Source organism: Stomoxys calcitrans, chromosome 4 (assembly GCF_963082655.1).
Source record: "Stomoxys calcitrans chromosome 4, idStoCalc2.1, whole genome shotgun sequence".
Taxonomy (NCBI): Eukaryota; Metazoa; Arthropoda; class Insecta; order Diptera; family Muscidae; genus Stomoxys; species Stomoxys calcitrans.
The window spans coordinates 7,369,074-7,384,398 of NC_081555.1; the positions used below are offsets into that span (position 1 = coordinate 7,369,074).

Sequence of the window (15,325 nt, forward strand, 5' to 3'; positions counted from 1 at the left end):
GTGAAACAAAAGGCGGTACAAGTGTATACTGAATTTATAAAAATGGCCTAATCCTGACCTCATTGGGGTTCTGACAAGCTTCTATTGGTGGTTATGTAAAGAATTTTTCAAGGCTAAATACTTGTCATGGTCCGGGTTTTCAATCGAGGGTCGCCACAAGTAATAGCATTGAACTATAAAGAATGTGGTCACAACAGAAGCTGTTCATCTTGCTGTCTTCACAAAATCTCAATCATTTTTGTATACTTACATTTGCAATAAGATTTCTTTAATTGTTTTTTCTTGGGTTTCGGGTAATTCGAAAGTTTTCTTTTTCGCATTCTCACCATATTTGGCAATCTGCGGGAAGAAATATTAAAATGTTTATTTGTTTGCAATTAATGAAAGTATAAAATTAAAAACCTACATGATAGCACTGTTTATTGATGGATTCTTTACACTTCTGTAGGGAATTATTCATGTTCTTGGTTAGCTTATTAATGCGTTCCACCTCTAGGGCGAATTCCTTTTCGGCCAAAGTGTTGTTGGGTAAACAGGTATTGGCTTGGCGCATAAGATCTTGACATCTGCTCAAAGACAAAACAATATAGTATTTATTATGCAACATAAGTATTTTTCAACTGCCACTTACACTTTATTTAAAACTTCCTGCTGTTCGCTAATCTCCTCAAATTTTTCTGCCAATTTATGTGCCTTATCTCTTATGGTTTCTCTTTCCTTTTCCAAATCTTTGATATCCTGTTTCTGTTGCTCCCTGCATAGTTTAATCGTGTGTATGCGCTTGGCAAATTCTGCTCTTACCAATTCGTGGCGTTTTAAATACTGTGAACGCAATACTTCCACGGCCTGTGTCAACAATTCATAACATTCTTGTGGTGAAGGATTGGCATTTTTATCCAATGACAATATGGGTTGGGTAACCGAGCGTTTAAGCATATTTTTAATATGATCCACAAATGAGGGACCCAATACTTGACTCAACTGATTTTGAGTTATATCTTGATTTTCTGTTGGAAACATATCAGCTTTGGATGTACCCTGTACATCGATTAGTAATTTTGGATCTATAACTAATTTCAAAGTCATAACTTGGCCACTGCCTAAAAGCAACACAATGCAAGCGGGCATTTGCAAGAGAACAAATCCTAGAACAGGATTTACATTATCTCCTGTATCGATTTTAGTGCAGACAATGTACTCAGCATGTGAGGGTGTCGACAAGGTGGTGATATCAGAATCGACTATAAAAGAGGTAAAGGAATTGAAATTGGCTAAACAATTATCTTTGGTTGTCACCATGGCGAAACAGTTAAAGGTGGTCTCATTTATACAATAACCATAAATCATTTGGTGCAATTCGCCATCTCGTCATCAAGATGTCATTTCATAAATGGCATTGTTCTCAACACAACCAAAGAAGCTAGCGCTCATGTGTGTACGTGTACAGGTAAAATGGCAGAAAGCTTGCGCTCGTGTGTGTACCTGTACACGGTAAAATGAGAAAAAGAGAAACACAAACAAAGAGAATGTGCAAAGAAATGAGGTGGTTTGCTTCGAATGTAATCCATAGACAATAGGTTTCCTTCTCTCAAACATATGGCAACCACGAACGACGATTAGAAATCTGGCATTTTCTTTTGTTTCATTCTTAAGAGTCACCTAAGAGAGGAGCAAATGGATTTGGGTGAACATAAAATCAGCAGTAAAATACAAGTTAATTACGCTAGTTACAGGTTAATAAACGCTAACAAGAGAGTTAAAAAGTGTTTTGTAAAAATTATTTAAAGTCTAAAAGCAAGCAAAAAGTGTCCACAATCCATTGAAAACTTCTTCATTGTTTATACACAGTGATGTCGAAATTCTCTCTTCTCTTAATTTTCTTCGTCTATTTCTTATCTTTGTACGTGGTGCTTCTTAAGAGAACTGACATCTTAATATCGTCAAACTGGCCGGCTGTTTTCAGCTGTTCGCGTGAGACCACCTTTATCAATCCACCTTGGGCTGTTACTTACCTTCATTTTCTAAAAATCTTTGTAATTCTCCTATGAAATTTACGGTGACCACATGCAGACCGGTATTGTGATAGGCAAAATAACGTAGCTCATTAATGTAATCTCTGAAAGATTGTGTAAAAGTTACATAGTATGTAAATATTACATAAGAAATTGTAAAAAAGAAATTTTGCACATTAACCGGGAAAATAAAAACAATATAAAAATTAAAGCAAGAAACCATATCAAACATTCAGATAAGAGATTTAGTCAGATAGCCTATAAATGTAATTCCTAATCGGTGGATGCTAGCGAGGTGAAAGCCTTCAAGGCAGTAGTCAAATGACCGAAATTCATTTACATTACCATGAGGAAATTGATGTTAGATGAGTTTATTTTGCTATTCTTTGGTAGATGGCGCTGGTGTTAACATGAAAGCTAGTTTTGTTGTAGTTGTAGCTACATTTGCATGTCAAGGTGTTAAGCTCGTTCCGGTCTATACTACAGTTCGCCGTAGGAACATGACGGCCATTGGTTATTTAAAGGCGTTAATAACTCGCCATGTCATATCGAGCATCGTAGGCACTCAGTATTTAAGCAAGAGCTGGTTCCGCCCGGCCTCTCACTGAGACTCTCCGCTCGATAACGCTGATTGTCCGCGACTGCCGTTGCAGCTACTCCGTATGGAGCATTCCACTATCCGCAACCTGTGGACGCGGCCGTTAGTTTGCAGCTAAGCTTCTTATAACAGCAATGAACACCACACAAGCCTGTGTGGTGCCCGCAGCTATCCCGTACCGGGAGATAGCATAAAATCAACAACGCGTATTAACAAAATCATTCCCGCATGTTGACAATAAGTTTTAACAGCGCTTGTATATGATAATGACACCATTAGAACATGATTTTCCAACGTATTTTTTTTTTCTATCTTTACAACGATTTCGATGATCACTTCAGTGAACCAGAGTCCTAAGGATTGACTCCAGGAATCCCGCAATGATCGTCGCCAAGTACCGCTGTCTTCGTAGGGTGATTTATTGGGTTGCCCAAAAAGTAATTGCGGATTTTTTAAAAGAAAGTAAATGCATTTTTAATAAAGCTTAGAATGAACTTTAATCAAATATACTTTTTTACACTTTTTTTCTAAAGCAAGCTAAAAATAACAGCTGATAACTGACAGAAGAAAGAATGCAATTACAGAGTCACAAGCTGTGAAAAAATTTGTCAACGCCGACTATATGAAAAATCCGCAATTACTTTTTGGGCAACCCAATAGTTTCATCTATGGTAGTCCACAAGCTGGTATAACTGTACTCTTTGTGAGTTGGTGGCCCGTCAGTTTTGAAAAATGGTCCATTTACCCATAACCTACCAATCTTGTCCTGCAGATATAGGAAATACCCCCGGGGTTCTACTATAGCTACTCTCCACACGTGTACCAAATTTATTTCACGCATTTTAACACAACAGACCGAAGCATCCACTATACCTACGGGTAGAGGTGTGCATGTGAGTTGTCGTGAGTCACGAGAATCGTGAGTGAGATCTAAATCCAATCACGTTGTTGTTGATGTAGCCACATTTTCATGAGAACGTGGCGATCCTCGCCAAGCTCCTGAAGGTGAACAAGCTTGTTACGGTCCAAAGGATCGATCGCCGTGGGAACACTGTGGCCATTGGTTATTTAAAGGTGCCAATAACTCGCCTTGTCTTATCTAGCATCGTAGACACTCAGTATTTGTGCAAGAGCCGGTGCCGACCGGCTTCTCACTGCAATTCTTCGCTTGATACCGCTGATTGTCTGCGACTGCCGTAGCAACTACTCCGTATGCATTCCACTATCCGCAACCTGTGGACGCGCCTGGTAGCTCGCAGCAAAGCTTCTCGTGAAAGTATTGAACACCACACAGATCGTACCTCAATGATTCAGACTGTGTGGTGCTCACAGTTATACCGTGCTAGGATCCAATCCAATCACGTGAGCGTCATGAATGTCTCTTGAGTCGTGCGTGAGTATAATGTTTGTCTCGTGATCGTGCGTGAATGTGAGTCGACTTAAAAAAGTCGTGTGTGAGTAACATTTTTTCTCGTGAGCATGAGTGAAAATTCACTCACGTGCACATCTCTACCTATGACTCATTTAAGTTTTTTGAAATAGCACTCGAGAAGGGCTTATTAATATGCGAGTTAAACAAAGGGTATGGAATAATACTTGCTAATTGTGTAAAAGTTATACTAAAGGGCCCATGGTAAGTCTTTGAGAAGTTAAAATTTTCAAAAATTTAAGCAGAGTAGATAACGAAAATCGGAGGCTAATATAGTCTCTCGAATTTTACCTTTTCAAATGTATGGGACAAAAGAAGGGTTGATTAACTTCATCTTTGGGTAGCCCCAATTCCAGTTCCACAGTTTCTAAGACATGGACAGTCCATTCGGAGGGATGTATATTAAGACTATCATCCACTTCATTGAAAGACTAAAAAGCAAAAAAAAAATAATAATAGAAAGTTCCAAAAGTTTTCTATAATTTGAGAAAAATTACATCTTCGGCATTTTCAGCTTCCAAAAACAAAGCGTGATGAAGTTTACCATTAGACTCAGCTATAACTAATGTAGGTGGCAAAGAGGGTATTACCAAAATGGAACAAGAATCTAAGCCATAATTATCCACAGTAGAGGGTGTTATGGTAATGGGTCCTTGTAAACGGGGTCTGGGAAGAATACAAGAAAAAAATATTTGTATAAAGACATTGAAGAAGCCCAGTGCCTACCTTTCTGTATCCAAGCCTGACATTAATACATATATATTGCCATTCTCTCTAAGGATCACTATGGGCCATTCAATCTTTTCTTGGTTTTTGGTGGCATTAGCCTAAAATGGAAAAGAAATAAAAAGAGTTATAATGGAATTATGGCAGGGATCTATGAAGACCTTAGACTTCTTTGACTATGTCTTCTTCGTAAATGTTTTATTTTTTTGTCATACTTCATTTCTAGCCCTTACCTTAGTTTCATTCATTATTATGGTCTTATTTGTATTCTGATTAAGTCTTGTACTATTCATTAGCACTGTTTGATCCTTGTTTATGGTTGTATTGGTCGTATTCATTTGCATTTCGGCCACATTTACAGCTGGTGCAACATCAAAATCCACAGCAGATTCACCCAAAGCATACACAGTGGAGGGATTGAGATTCCCATCCGTTTTCAATGGTATGGGACCCACTTGCCAAACATGGCGCAACGATGAATTATCATAAACCCTACGTGAAAAGAGTGAAGAGAAAAGAAAAAAAAAAGTCATACCAAGGTAACACCAGATTAGAATGTTCCAAGCATATTAGTTGCTAATAAATATTGTTACAAAGCCCTTTGGGGACCATTTACCTACTACCTACCTTATGGTATTGTCCGACAAAAGAGCCAACAAATGAGAGTCGGTGGGTGAGGCAGGATGCCAGCGTAATTGTCGTAATTCCAAATGTGGATTATTTGTAAAGAAGTGACCATCCAAATTAGAGGTACTGTAAAAAAAAGAACAACAAGACAAAAAAATAAAAAGGTGGCAAAATTACAACAAGTCCATTTAGAATAATAAAGTCTGTGATATAGGGGTAAGGATTCAGTGTTAAGGATTATATTTTTGGAGAGGATAAAGGAAATTAAAAAAAAACACTTTTCTACAAATTTGAATTCAAGAAAAGTTTTTTGTTACACTCAAAAAAATTGTTAAATAGCTGATTTGATTGGAAATGGGAATGAGATAACGGATTTAGCATAGTGTTGGAAGTCATAACTGCCCTGTAGGAAGTCTGGGGTTAAGTGTCCCCACTTTTGTTGTTGTTGTAGCAGTTTGTTGTGTTCTATCTTTTGTCTGCTTAATTCTGTTGAGTGCCAACATCCAGGAACTCTGGGACTAAGATGGGGACTGGGTCTGGCTGGGCAGTTAAACAGGTGACTTGTGTCTTGCGGTACCTGGTTACAATCGGGACATACATTACATACATTAAATACGTGCACGATACGTCGGCATCAATCCTTGCTCTGTAGGAGTTGAGGCGGCTGCATCTGCCGGAACGTAATTGAGCCAGAACTACTCTGGTTTGCCGGGGGAGGTCAGTTTCTTCAGGTGCAATGGGAGGCGGTCGTTTTCCAAGGACTACATTCACCCGCAAGCCATTTACCGCATCAGCTACCGTGTCTGCATGAATGTTGCCTAGACCTGCTCGATATGCCGCTTGATCTAGAGGTTCTCTCTTGTAGCGCTGAATCTCACGCTCTAGGTCATGTAGATCTACCTTAAGATGATGATTTGGATGGTCTCTGCGATAACAGCCCCTTAGACAGCACGTAGTTATGTCTTCGCACTGGTAGGATCTTTGTCTCCTGATGGAGGTGGTCCACATGAGAACTGAGGAGACATCCCGTCGCAGTTCGGAGGACGGCATTCTGACAGATTTGAATATTATTCTACTGCGTGTCACAAAGTTGAGGAGACCACACTGGCGCTGCATAACTTATCACAGACCGGCCAATTGCTCTGTACGTGGTCAACAAGATTGCTTTGTCTGCACCCCAAGTGCTGCCAGCAATTGACTTGAGGTACTTGTTTCTACTTTTGACTTTATCGCAAATAGCTGTGGCATGTGGGGAGAATGTGTCAGAGCTGTAAAATGTGACGCCAAGTATTTGGGGACACTTGATGGTCGGAATCATTACTCCGTCGACCATCACAGTCAGCTCTGTATTCACCTTACACGTATTTGTAGTGAACAATGTGGCTGAAGATTTGGTGGCAGATATCTTCAGATTTCTTGCAGCAAAATATGAGGCAAGTTCGTTGTGGTAGACGTTTAACCTATCGCAGATGTCATCAATAGGTGGAGGGCCTGATGCCATGATCGTACAATTGTCCGCATATGATATGATCTCTATGCCGTCTGAAGGGGGTGGAATGGAGGATAGGTAGAGGTTAAACAGTGCCGGGGATATCACACCATATTACCCACTGTTTCACTCTACGGTGCTTCGACTTCTTATCCCTTAATTCCACAAATGACTGCCGACCACACAGATAATTCGCAACCCAGCGTTTCATGCCTGGCTGGAGGGAAGTGTTGGCGATGTGCTCGAATAATTTAGCATGGCTGACCGTGTCGAATGCCTTCGATAGGTCCAGTGCCACGAGGACCGTCCTATCACATGGCCTTGACTGATTGAAGCCATGGCAAATGTGTGCGGTGATGGCATGCAAAGCTGTTGTTGTGCTGTGCAGTCTACGAAATCCATATTGAATGGCGTCGAATGGAAATTCTGCTACGAGGTTCGGGAGGAGTAATGCCTCAAGCGTCTTTACCACTGGTGAGAGAAGGGAGATCGGTCTGTACGACTTCGCCAAACTCGGGTCTTTTTCAGGCTTCAGCAGCGGGATCACTCTGCCCATTTTCCAGACATCTGGAACTAAAAGAGTGTTCAAAGACAGGTTAAGGACTGTGGTAAGATACTCAACTCCAGGTGAATCCAGATTTTTTAACATCAATGTAGAGATTCCGTCGGGGCCCAACGCCTTAGAAGATTTGGTGCCACGGATGACATTCGTAACTTCGCCCACGGTAAATTGTGATGGTTGTCCATCGGCTTGGAGTTCATGGATACGGCGAATAGCTCTCCTTCTTGCCCTGTCACTTTCGGGATGCACAACAAGTTGACGGCTGACCAACCTGGCGCATCTCTTCGAATCAGTCACGGTTACTGCGCCAAAAGTGACTGAGGTCCTGTCATCCCGTCTACCGGGGTTCGAGAGTGACTTAACAGTAGACCACAGCTTGCCTAAACCGGTGCCTAAGTTACATTGATATAAGTGTTCCAGCCACAAATTCCGCTTATATTCGTTAACTATCCTGTTTATTTTCAGTTTCAGCTCGCTGATTCTGGGGTTAGTGGGGTCCATACCACGAATCCACTCGCGCTCGTCTGCGAGTTTCACTGCTTGCGTCGGAAAATTGGGCCGCACTTGGGGTATTCGACCGGCTGTTATAAATCGAGTGGCTGCTGCGTTAATGATGTCTCGGAATTTTCTCTCGGCAACTAGCACATCCGAGGGGGGTGGCAGTTCACTGAAGCGGCGATTGGTATATTCTCTGAAGCCAGCCCAACCGACCTTCTTCTGATTGATAAATGCCGGCGCTCAGAGGTTATGAAGTCGGGTGGCCGGTCGATGGCGAGAATTATGGGGAGGTGGTCTGACCCTAAGGAGAGGACGGCTTGCCAGGATACGTCACTCAGGAGATCAGGGGATGCTATGGAGATATCTAGCGAGCTGCTGCACCTCCTCGTAATACTAGTGGGGGTATCCTCATTCACCGCGCAAAACGTGGAGCCGTCAATCTGCTCTGCCAAAGCTATGCCACGCTGGCGGTTACCTAGGGGAGAATGCCATAAGGTGTGATGCGCATTTAAGGACCAGACGATTATGGCCACATAATAACCCACTTATGTCGGGGTTGTAAGGTTGGCCATTTATTGGGACACAGCTACCAACCAGTGGTATGTACACGTTGTATAGCTCTATCTCTGCCGAACCGAACCTGATTGCTATCCCAATGCATTCCATGTAGGGGTCACTAGCACCAGGCGCAGGCGCTAGTGACACTCTGCTACAGTGTCATGCAGACACTGTAACAGAGGGGTCTATATTGCACGGAATGGTGTATCACGAAGGCCAATCCCCAACCTGCATTCCTTGAGCGATCCTTGCGTAGCACATTATATTCGTGACAACTGTGTAAGCTGCAGGTGTTGGTCAGCGTTGTCTCCTGGATCGCTGCGACCAATATATTCTTCCGATTCATAAAATTCACAATTTCATCGATCTTGCCACGGAGACCGTTGCAGTTAAGTTGCAAAAATGATACACTTCTCGGCCCTGGTCTGGCAATATTGGGGCTGGGATGCTGCCGTTGCGTATATTGCCGCACGGGAGAGGTCGGGGGGGTCATAAAGTTCGACGACGACGACGCTTGTGACCCACGGCTGGCTTTGTTCGCACAGCTCCTTGCAACATATCCAGTATGACTATACTCCGGATAAAACGGATAAAAATCGCGGCTTGTAAGAGCTCAAGAAGTCAATTGGGGAGATCGGTTTATATGTGAGCTATATCATGTTCTTGGCCGATTTGAACCATATTTGACGCAGTTGTTGGAAGTCATATGAGAACGTTATGGGCAACATTTCTGCCAAATCGGACAAAAATTGCTGCTCCCAGGGGTTCAAAAAGTCAAATCGGCAGATCGGTTTATATCGGAGCTATATCTGGTTATTGAATATACCTTTTAAAGAAAGGTATGCCCAACTTTTCATTTAAACCTCTACCTATTTCAAAAAATGTTTTGTCCACTGACAAAATAGCATCTTTTTTGAATTACAAAATTCCATCTCCCAGGCATATTGAGGTATTCACTTAAGAGTCCCACTGAACATGATACATGCAACTTATGCTTGTATGGATGGATGGATAGATGGTCAACATTTTGAAAGACATGCATTGAATGTTTTGTTTTTTTTTTTTTTTTTGGGGGGAAAAATACCAAAACAAGATAGACTTAGAACGTGCTTTACATATGTTAAACGGACAATGAGATATCACATGACACAGGCAAAGATAAAACACGTACCATGCTCATGCTGCGTTTGTGTTATTTCTATTTTTGGAAAAAAAAAACAAAGCTCAGCGCAGCTCAGTTTACCAGCCCCAAAAGCGAAGCAAAGAAAAGCGACCATCACCAACGAACGACATGATGACCAGCAACGAGACCAAACGGTTAACATGAAAAATGTCATAGAATAAATCCCAGACTCCCAGTTGCAATATAATTTTTACAAAAATATCCCTATATGCTAACCAAAAACAATGCAAAAAAAACCCCTCCGCGACACACATGAAAGTCTTTATAGAAAAGAAAGAGGAAAAACAGCCAAACAGTACTCTCGGCCACGATTTGTTAACAAGAAATAAAATCTAGAGGAAAATGGCAACAACAAAAGTACTCTTCCCTACCGTTTTTTACAGAAGAGGGATGTGAAAAAATTATAGAAAATCACATTTGCTTGTACATATTTAAAGTGTGCATTTACATAATGAAAATGTTTCAAATGGACAGCTGGAAAAGGCAGGCCATAAAGGTAGTGATAATTATTGGGAAAGCAATAACCTACCTATAAAAATGGATTTCCTTAAGCATATTTTTTACCACTTTGGGGATACCAATAATATTCCTTATAAATGGAGCCCCATCAAAGGCTCCCATTTCATATAGAATAGCGAATCCTTTATTAAGGAAAGGAAAGCATTTTCTATAGGTTTTGCTTACCTATGGGATAGGCTTCTCACCCTTCTAGAATAATGTCTCATCCAATAAGGAAAGGCTTTCCTTGCCTGAAGGAACTATTGTATTTCTCTGCCCTGAAGGAAAGGCTTCCTTTCTCTGAAGGAAAAGATTCCGGCACGGGATAGCTTTCAGCACCACACAGGCTGGAACTTTGAGGTCTGGTCTGTGTGATGTTCATCGCTGTCACGAGAAGCTTAGTTGCGAGCGTCTATAGGTTGCTGATAGTGGCATGTTCCATACGGAATAGCTGCCACGGTCGACACGAACAATCAGCGGTCTCGAGCGGAGAGTTTCAGTGAGAGGCCGGGGGGCACCGGCTCTTGCATAAATACTGAGGGCTAATGATGCTCGAGATGGCAAGGCGAGTTATTGTTAACGCGGCGATCGGTCCTTTGGACCGGAACCTGCAGGAGCTTAATGAGGATCGCCACCTCCACATGAAAATGTGGCTACAACCACAACATTCCCTTTCCCGAAGGAAAATTTCCCGGAAGAAAAGATTTCTCTTCACTTCTCTAAAGGAAAGATGTTCCTTACCAGATTTCCCTTCCCTAAAGGAAAGGATTCCTTATCCTATATGTAATGTAAGGCTTTGTTGCCTTTCCTTAAGGAAAGTATTCTCTATCCTATAGGTAAGGATTTTCTATAGCAATTGATATCTACTTTAAAAAAAATAATTCTTTTCTCATACGAACTTCTTTCCTGACGGAAAATATGCCTTTTCCTATGGGAACCTTGTTTCTCTATCTTATATGTGGAGATCTCTCTTTGAAGTAAAAACTTACTTTTTCTGTATGAAATGCTTCTTTTCGCAATGGAAAAGACTTCCATTCCCTAAAGAAAAGACTTCCCTTCATTATGGCAAAGGCATCCCTTTTTTTTGGGAAAGTCTTTCCTGCCCTAAAGGAACAGCTTCTCTTCCTTTGGGGAAACTGTTTCCATCCCTGAAGGTAAGGGTTTTCTTTCCTAAATAAATGCATTCTCTATACCATAGATAAGGTAAGGATTTCCTAAAGCAAATGCTACCTGCTTCCTTCCTCATACGAACTGCTTCCCTTCCCTTAAGGGAAGCTATGCCTTCCTTTAAGGAAAGGTCTTCTTTTCTTTAAGGAGAGGTTTTCCTTCCCAGTTTTTCCCTACAGGAACCTTCCCTTCCTAAAGGAAAGGATTCTCTATTTTATAGGCAAATATAAGTCACTGAAATGAAGCAATCCTATGGCAGCCGGGATCGACCCGATGGAGTCCTTCATCGGTAAGAGCTTCCGCCTCAGTGAACAACACACTGCTACAACAACAACTGAAGTAAAGACTTAACTTTCCAGAAGAAAAGTCTTGTGTCCTTATGGAAAACGCTTTCTTTTCCTATAGGGAAGGCTTCCCTTCACTATAGCAAAGGCTTTTTTTGTCTTTGGGAAAGTCTTTCCTGTTGTATAAGAAAGGATTCCTTTCCTTAAAGGATAGGTTTCCCTTTCCTTAAAGGATAGGTTACCCTTTCCTAAAGAAAAGGTTTCCCTTTCCTAAAGGAAAGATTTCCCTTTCCTAAAGGAAAGATTTCCCTTCCCTGAAGGTAAGGTTTGCCTTCCCTGAAGGAAAGGTTTCCCTTCCCTGAAGGGAAGGTTTCCTTCCTGAAGGAAAGGTTTCCCTATCCTAAAGGAAAGATTTCCTATCCCTAAAGGAAAGGTTTCCCCTCCCTGAAGGAAAGGTTTCCCTTCCCTGAAGGAAAGGTTTCCCTTCCCTGAAGGAAAGGTTTCCCTTCCCTGAAGGAAAGGTTTCCCTTCCCTGAAGGAAAGGTTTCCCTTCCCTGAAGGAAAGGTTTCCCTTCCCTGAAGGAAAGATTTCCCTTCCCTGAAGGAAAGGTTTCCCTTCCTGAAGGGAAGGTTTCCCTATCCTAAAGGAAAGAATTCCCTTCCCTAAAGGAAAGAATTCCCTTCCCTAAAGGAAAGGTTTCCCTTTCCTTAAAGGATAGGTTACCCTTTCCTAAAGAAAAGGTTTCCCTTTCCTAAAGGAAAGATTTCCCTTTCCTAAAGGAAAGATTTCCCTTCCCTGAAGGTAAGGTTTGCCTTCCCTGAAGGAAAGGATTCCCTTCCCTGAAGGGAAGGTTTCCTTCCTGAAGGAAAGGTTTCCCTATCCTAAAGGAAAGATTTCCTATCCCTAAAGGAAAGGTTTCCCTTCCCTGAAGGAAAGGTTTCCCTTCCCTGAAGGAAAGGTTTCCCTTCCCTGAAGGAAAGGTTTCCCGTCCCTGAAGGAAAGGTTTACCTCTTCCTCTTTTCCCTACAGGAAGGGTTTCCCTTCCCTATGGAAAATGCTCCCCTTCCTTGGGGTCGTGCTTCCTTCCCTATGTGAATGGCTTCCCTTCCCTACACTGTGGGAAATGACCTACAGAAAAGCATTCCCTTCCCTAAAGGTAAGAATTCCTTGTAGTATAGGAAAGGATGTCCTATAGAAATTGCTTCCTTTCCTCCTGGGAAAGGCTTCTTTTTCCTATAGGAACGGCTTTCATGTAAGAAAATATTGGTTTACTTCCCAATTCTCTTCTGAAGACATTCACATTCCTTTTCTTATGGGAAAAGCTTTCAGTTTCTATGGGAAAAACTTCGCTTTCCTACGCGAAAAGCTCCCCTCTTCCACGGGAAAAATCTTCCTTTTCCTATATAAGAGGATTTCCTTTTCTTTGGGAAGACTTCCCTTTTCAATGAGAAAGGCTTCCCTTTCCTATGGGAAATTTTGGGTTTCCTTTTCATGTGGGAAAAATTTCCTTTTCTTATGGGAAAGATTTTCTTTTTCTTTGGAAAAGTCTTCCTTTTCCTATGAGAAAAACTTCCTTTTCCTATGGAAAAGGCTTCCTTTTCCTATGGGAAAGTCTTCCTTTTCCTATGGAAAACGCTTCCTTTTTATATGGGAAAGGCTTTTTTTTCTATGGGAAAGGTTCCTTTTCCTATGGAAAAGGCTTTTGTTTCTTTGTGAAAGGCTTTCCTTTAGTATAGGAAAGGTTTGCTTTTTCTATGGGAAAGGCTTCCCTTCCCCCAAGAAAGGTTTTCTTTCCCTATAAGAACGTCTTCGCTTCACTATGGAAATTTTTCTCCTCTCTATAGGAAAAGCTTTTCTTCCCATAAGAATTGCTTTCTTTTCTTATATAGGAGGCTTACCTTCCGTATGGGAAAGGCCTTCTTTATCTATAGGAAAGCTTCATTTTCCTAAATAAGAGGCTTTCCTTTCCTTTGGGAAGGCTATCCTTTCCAATGAGAAAGGCTTCACTTTCCTTTTCTATGGGAAAGGCTTCCTTTTCCTATGGGAAGAACTTCCTTTTCTGTTTCTATGGGGAAGGCTATATTTTCTTATGGGAAGGATTCCCTTTCCAATGGGAAAGGCTATATTTTCTTATGGGAAGGATTCCCTTTCCAATGGGAAAGGCTATCCCTTGCTCTGGGAAAAGATTCATTTTCATATAGGAAAGGCTTCCTTTTACTATGGCAAAGGCTTCCTTTTACTATGGCAAAGGCTTCCTTTTTCTATGCAAAAGGCTTCCTTTTCCTATGGGAAAAGCTTCCCTTTCCTATGGGAAAAAGCTTCCTTTTCCTATATGAGAGGCATTCCTTTCCTTTGGAAAGGCTTCCCTTTCCTTTGGGAAGGGTTCCCTTTTCTATGGGAAATTTTGGGATTCCTTTTCAATGGAAAAGGCTTCCCTTTTAATGGGAAACTTTGGGATTCCTTTTCCTATGGGAAAAACTTAATTTTTCTATGGGAAAGGCTTATTTTCCTATGGGAAAAGTTGCTTTTCCTATGCAATAGGTTTCCGTTTTTTTGGAAAAGGCTTCCCTTTCCTTTGGAAAAAGCATCATTTTCTTATGGAAAAGGCGTCCCTTTCTTATAGGAGAGGCTTCCTTTTCTTATGGGAAAGGCTTCCCTTCCCCACTAGAAAGGCTTTCTTTCCCCATAAGGAAGTCTTGGCTTCCCTATTGGAAAGTCCTCCCTTACCTATCGGAAAAGCTTCTCTTCCTACTTTCTTCTCCTATATAGAAGGTTTATCTATAGGAAAGACTTTTCTTTTTTTTTTCCTCAAGTTTTTTGCCTGTTAAGACTTAGATATTTTTTTTTCTTATTCTCATTTTATTTCTCGCCGAGGCTTTTCCTGTCATTATATCCGAATGGAAGTTGCTCTCCCTGCTCTGAGATATCGAATCCCATAGGAAAGGGAAGCTTTTCCCATAGAAAAGGGAAGCTTTTCCCATAGAAAAGGGAAGCCTTTCCCATAGAAAAAGGAAACCTTTCCTATATGAAAAGGAATCTTTCATATAGCAAGGGATAGACTTCCCATTGGAAAGGCATTACTTCCCTTAAGAAAAGATAGCCTTTCCCATAGAAACAGAAACCTTTGGAAGGGATATCCCTTTCAATGAAAAAGGAATAATTTTTGGAACCCTGTCGCCGTCCCCAAGACCGATGTTTTTCTATCATGCCATAAAATCGTCCTCTCCTCTTTTAGTTAAGTTGGTTTAATAAAAAGGAACAAGAGAACACATACAGGACATACCCAACCTACTTCCCGCTATCGCCGATAATGCTTCTCTGATGTCGTAGCTCAAGCTACATGCTGCTCAACAAAACACAACAAGAACAACAACGTAAGACACATGGTATTATAACATAAAATATTGAAACCAAAATGTAAGTATTTGTAACGCTCACATGCATGAGATTTGAATAAATGTGTGGGCAGGACAAATGTTGATGAAAAGAAAAAAAAGAAAACTTAACAGAAGATATGGCCAACCAACAACACCCATGCAGCGTATGGACAAACAGGGCACGAAGCAAAAGAAGAAACAGTAGAGAAACAAATCCAAAGACTAAATGCATTTAGAAGTTCTGTGGGGATATATTCTCCAATGCAGAGCCGTGTATGGTGTTGGATCTTTCCTACACACCACAGGCTTCAGCGAT

General features: G+C 41.3%; 1 protein-coding gene across 2 annotated transcripts in view; it reads right to left on the bottom strand.

Annotated features, from left to right (window-relative positions):
- LOC106090557 (nuclear pore complex protein Nup88) overlaps positions 1 to 15,325 on the bottom strand; it is a 188,910-nt gene that overhangs the window by 4,675 nt on the left and 168,910 nt on the right. For both annotated transcript variants that reach the window (XM_059366385.1, XM_059366384.1), the window contains 9 exons: positions 5,393 to 5,518; positions 4,999 to 5,257; positions 4,766 to 4,866; positions 4,537 to 4,705; positions 4,331 to 4,470; positions 2,013 to 2,116; positions 632 to 1,241; positions 407 to 566; positions 251 to 339 (listed from right to left, as the gene is read on the bottom strand). In XM_059366385.1, coding sequence (XP_059222368.1) covers positions 251 to 339; positions 407 to 566; positions 632 to 1,241; positions 2,013 to 2,116; positions 4,331 to 4,470; positions 4,537 to 4,705; positions 4,766 to 4,866; positions 4,999 to 5,257; positions 5,393 to 5,518 — 1,758 coding nt within the window. The remainder of the gene's footprint in view (positions 1 to 250; positions 340 to 406; positions 567 to 631; positions 1,242 to 2,012; positions 2,117 to 4,330; positions 4,471 to 4,536; positions 4,706 to 4,765; positions 4,867 to 4,998; positions 5,258 to 5,392; positions 5,519 to 15,325) is intronic.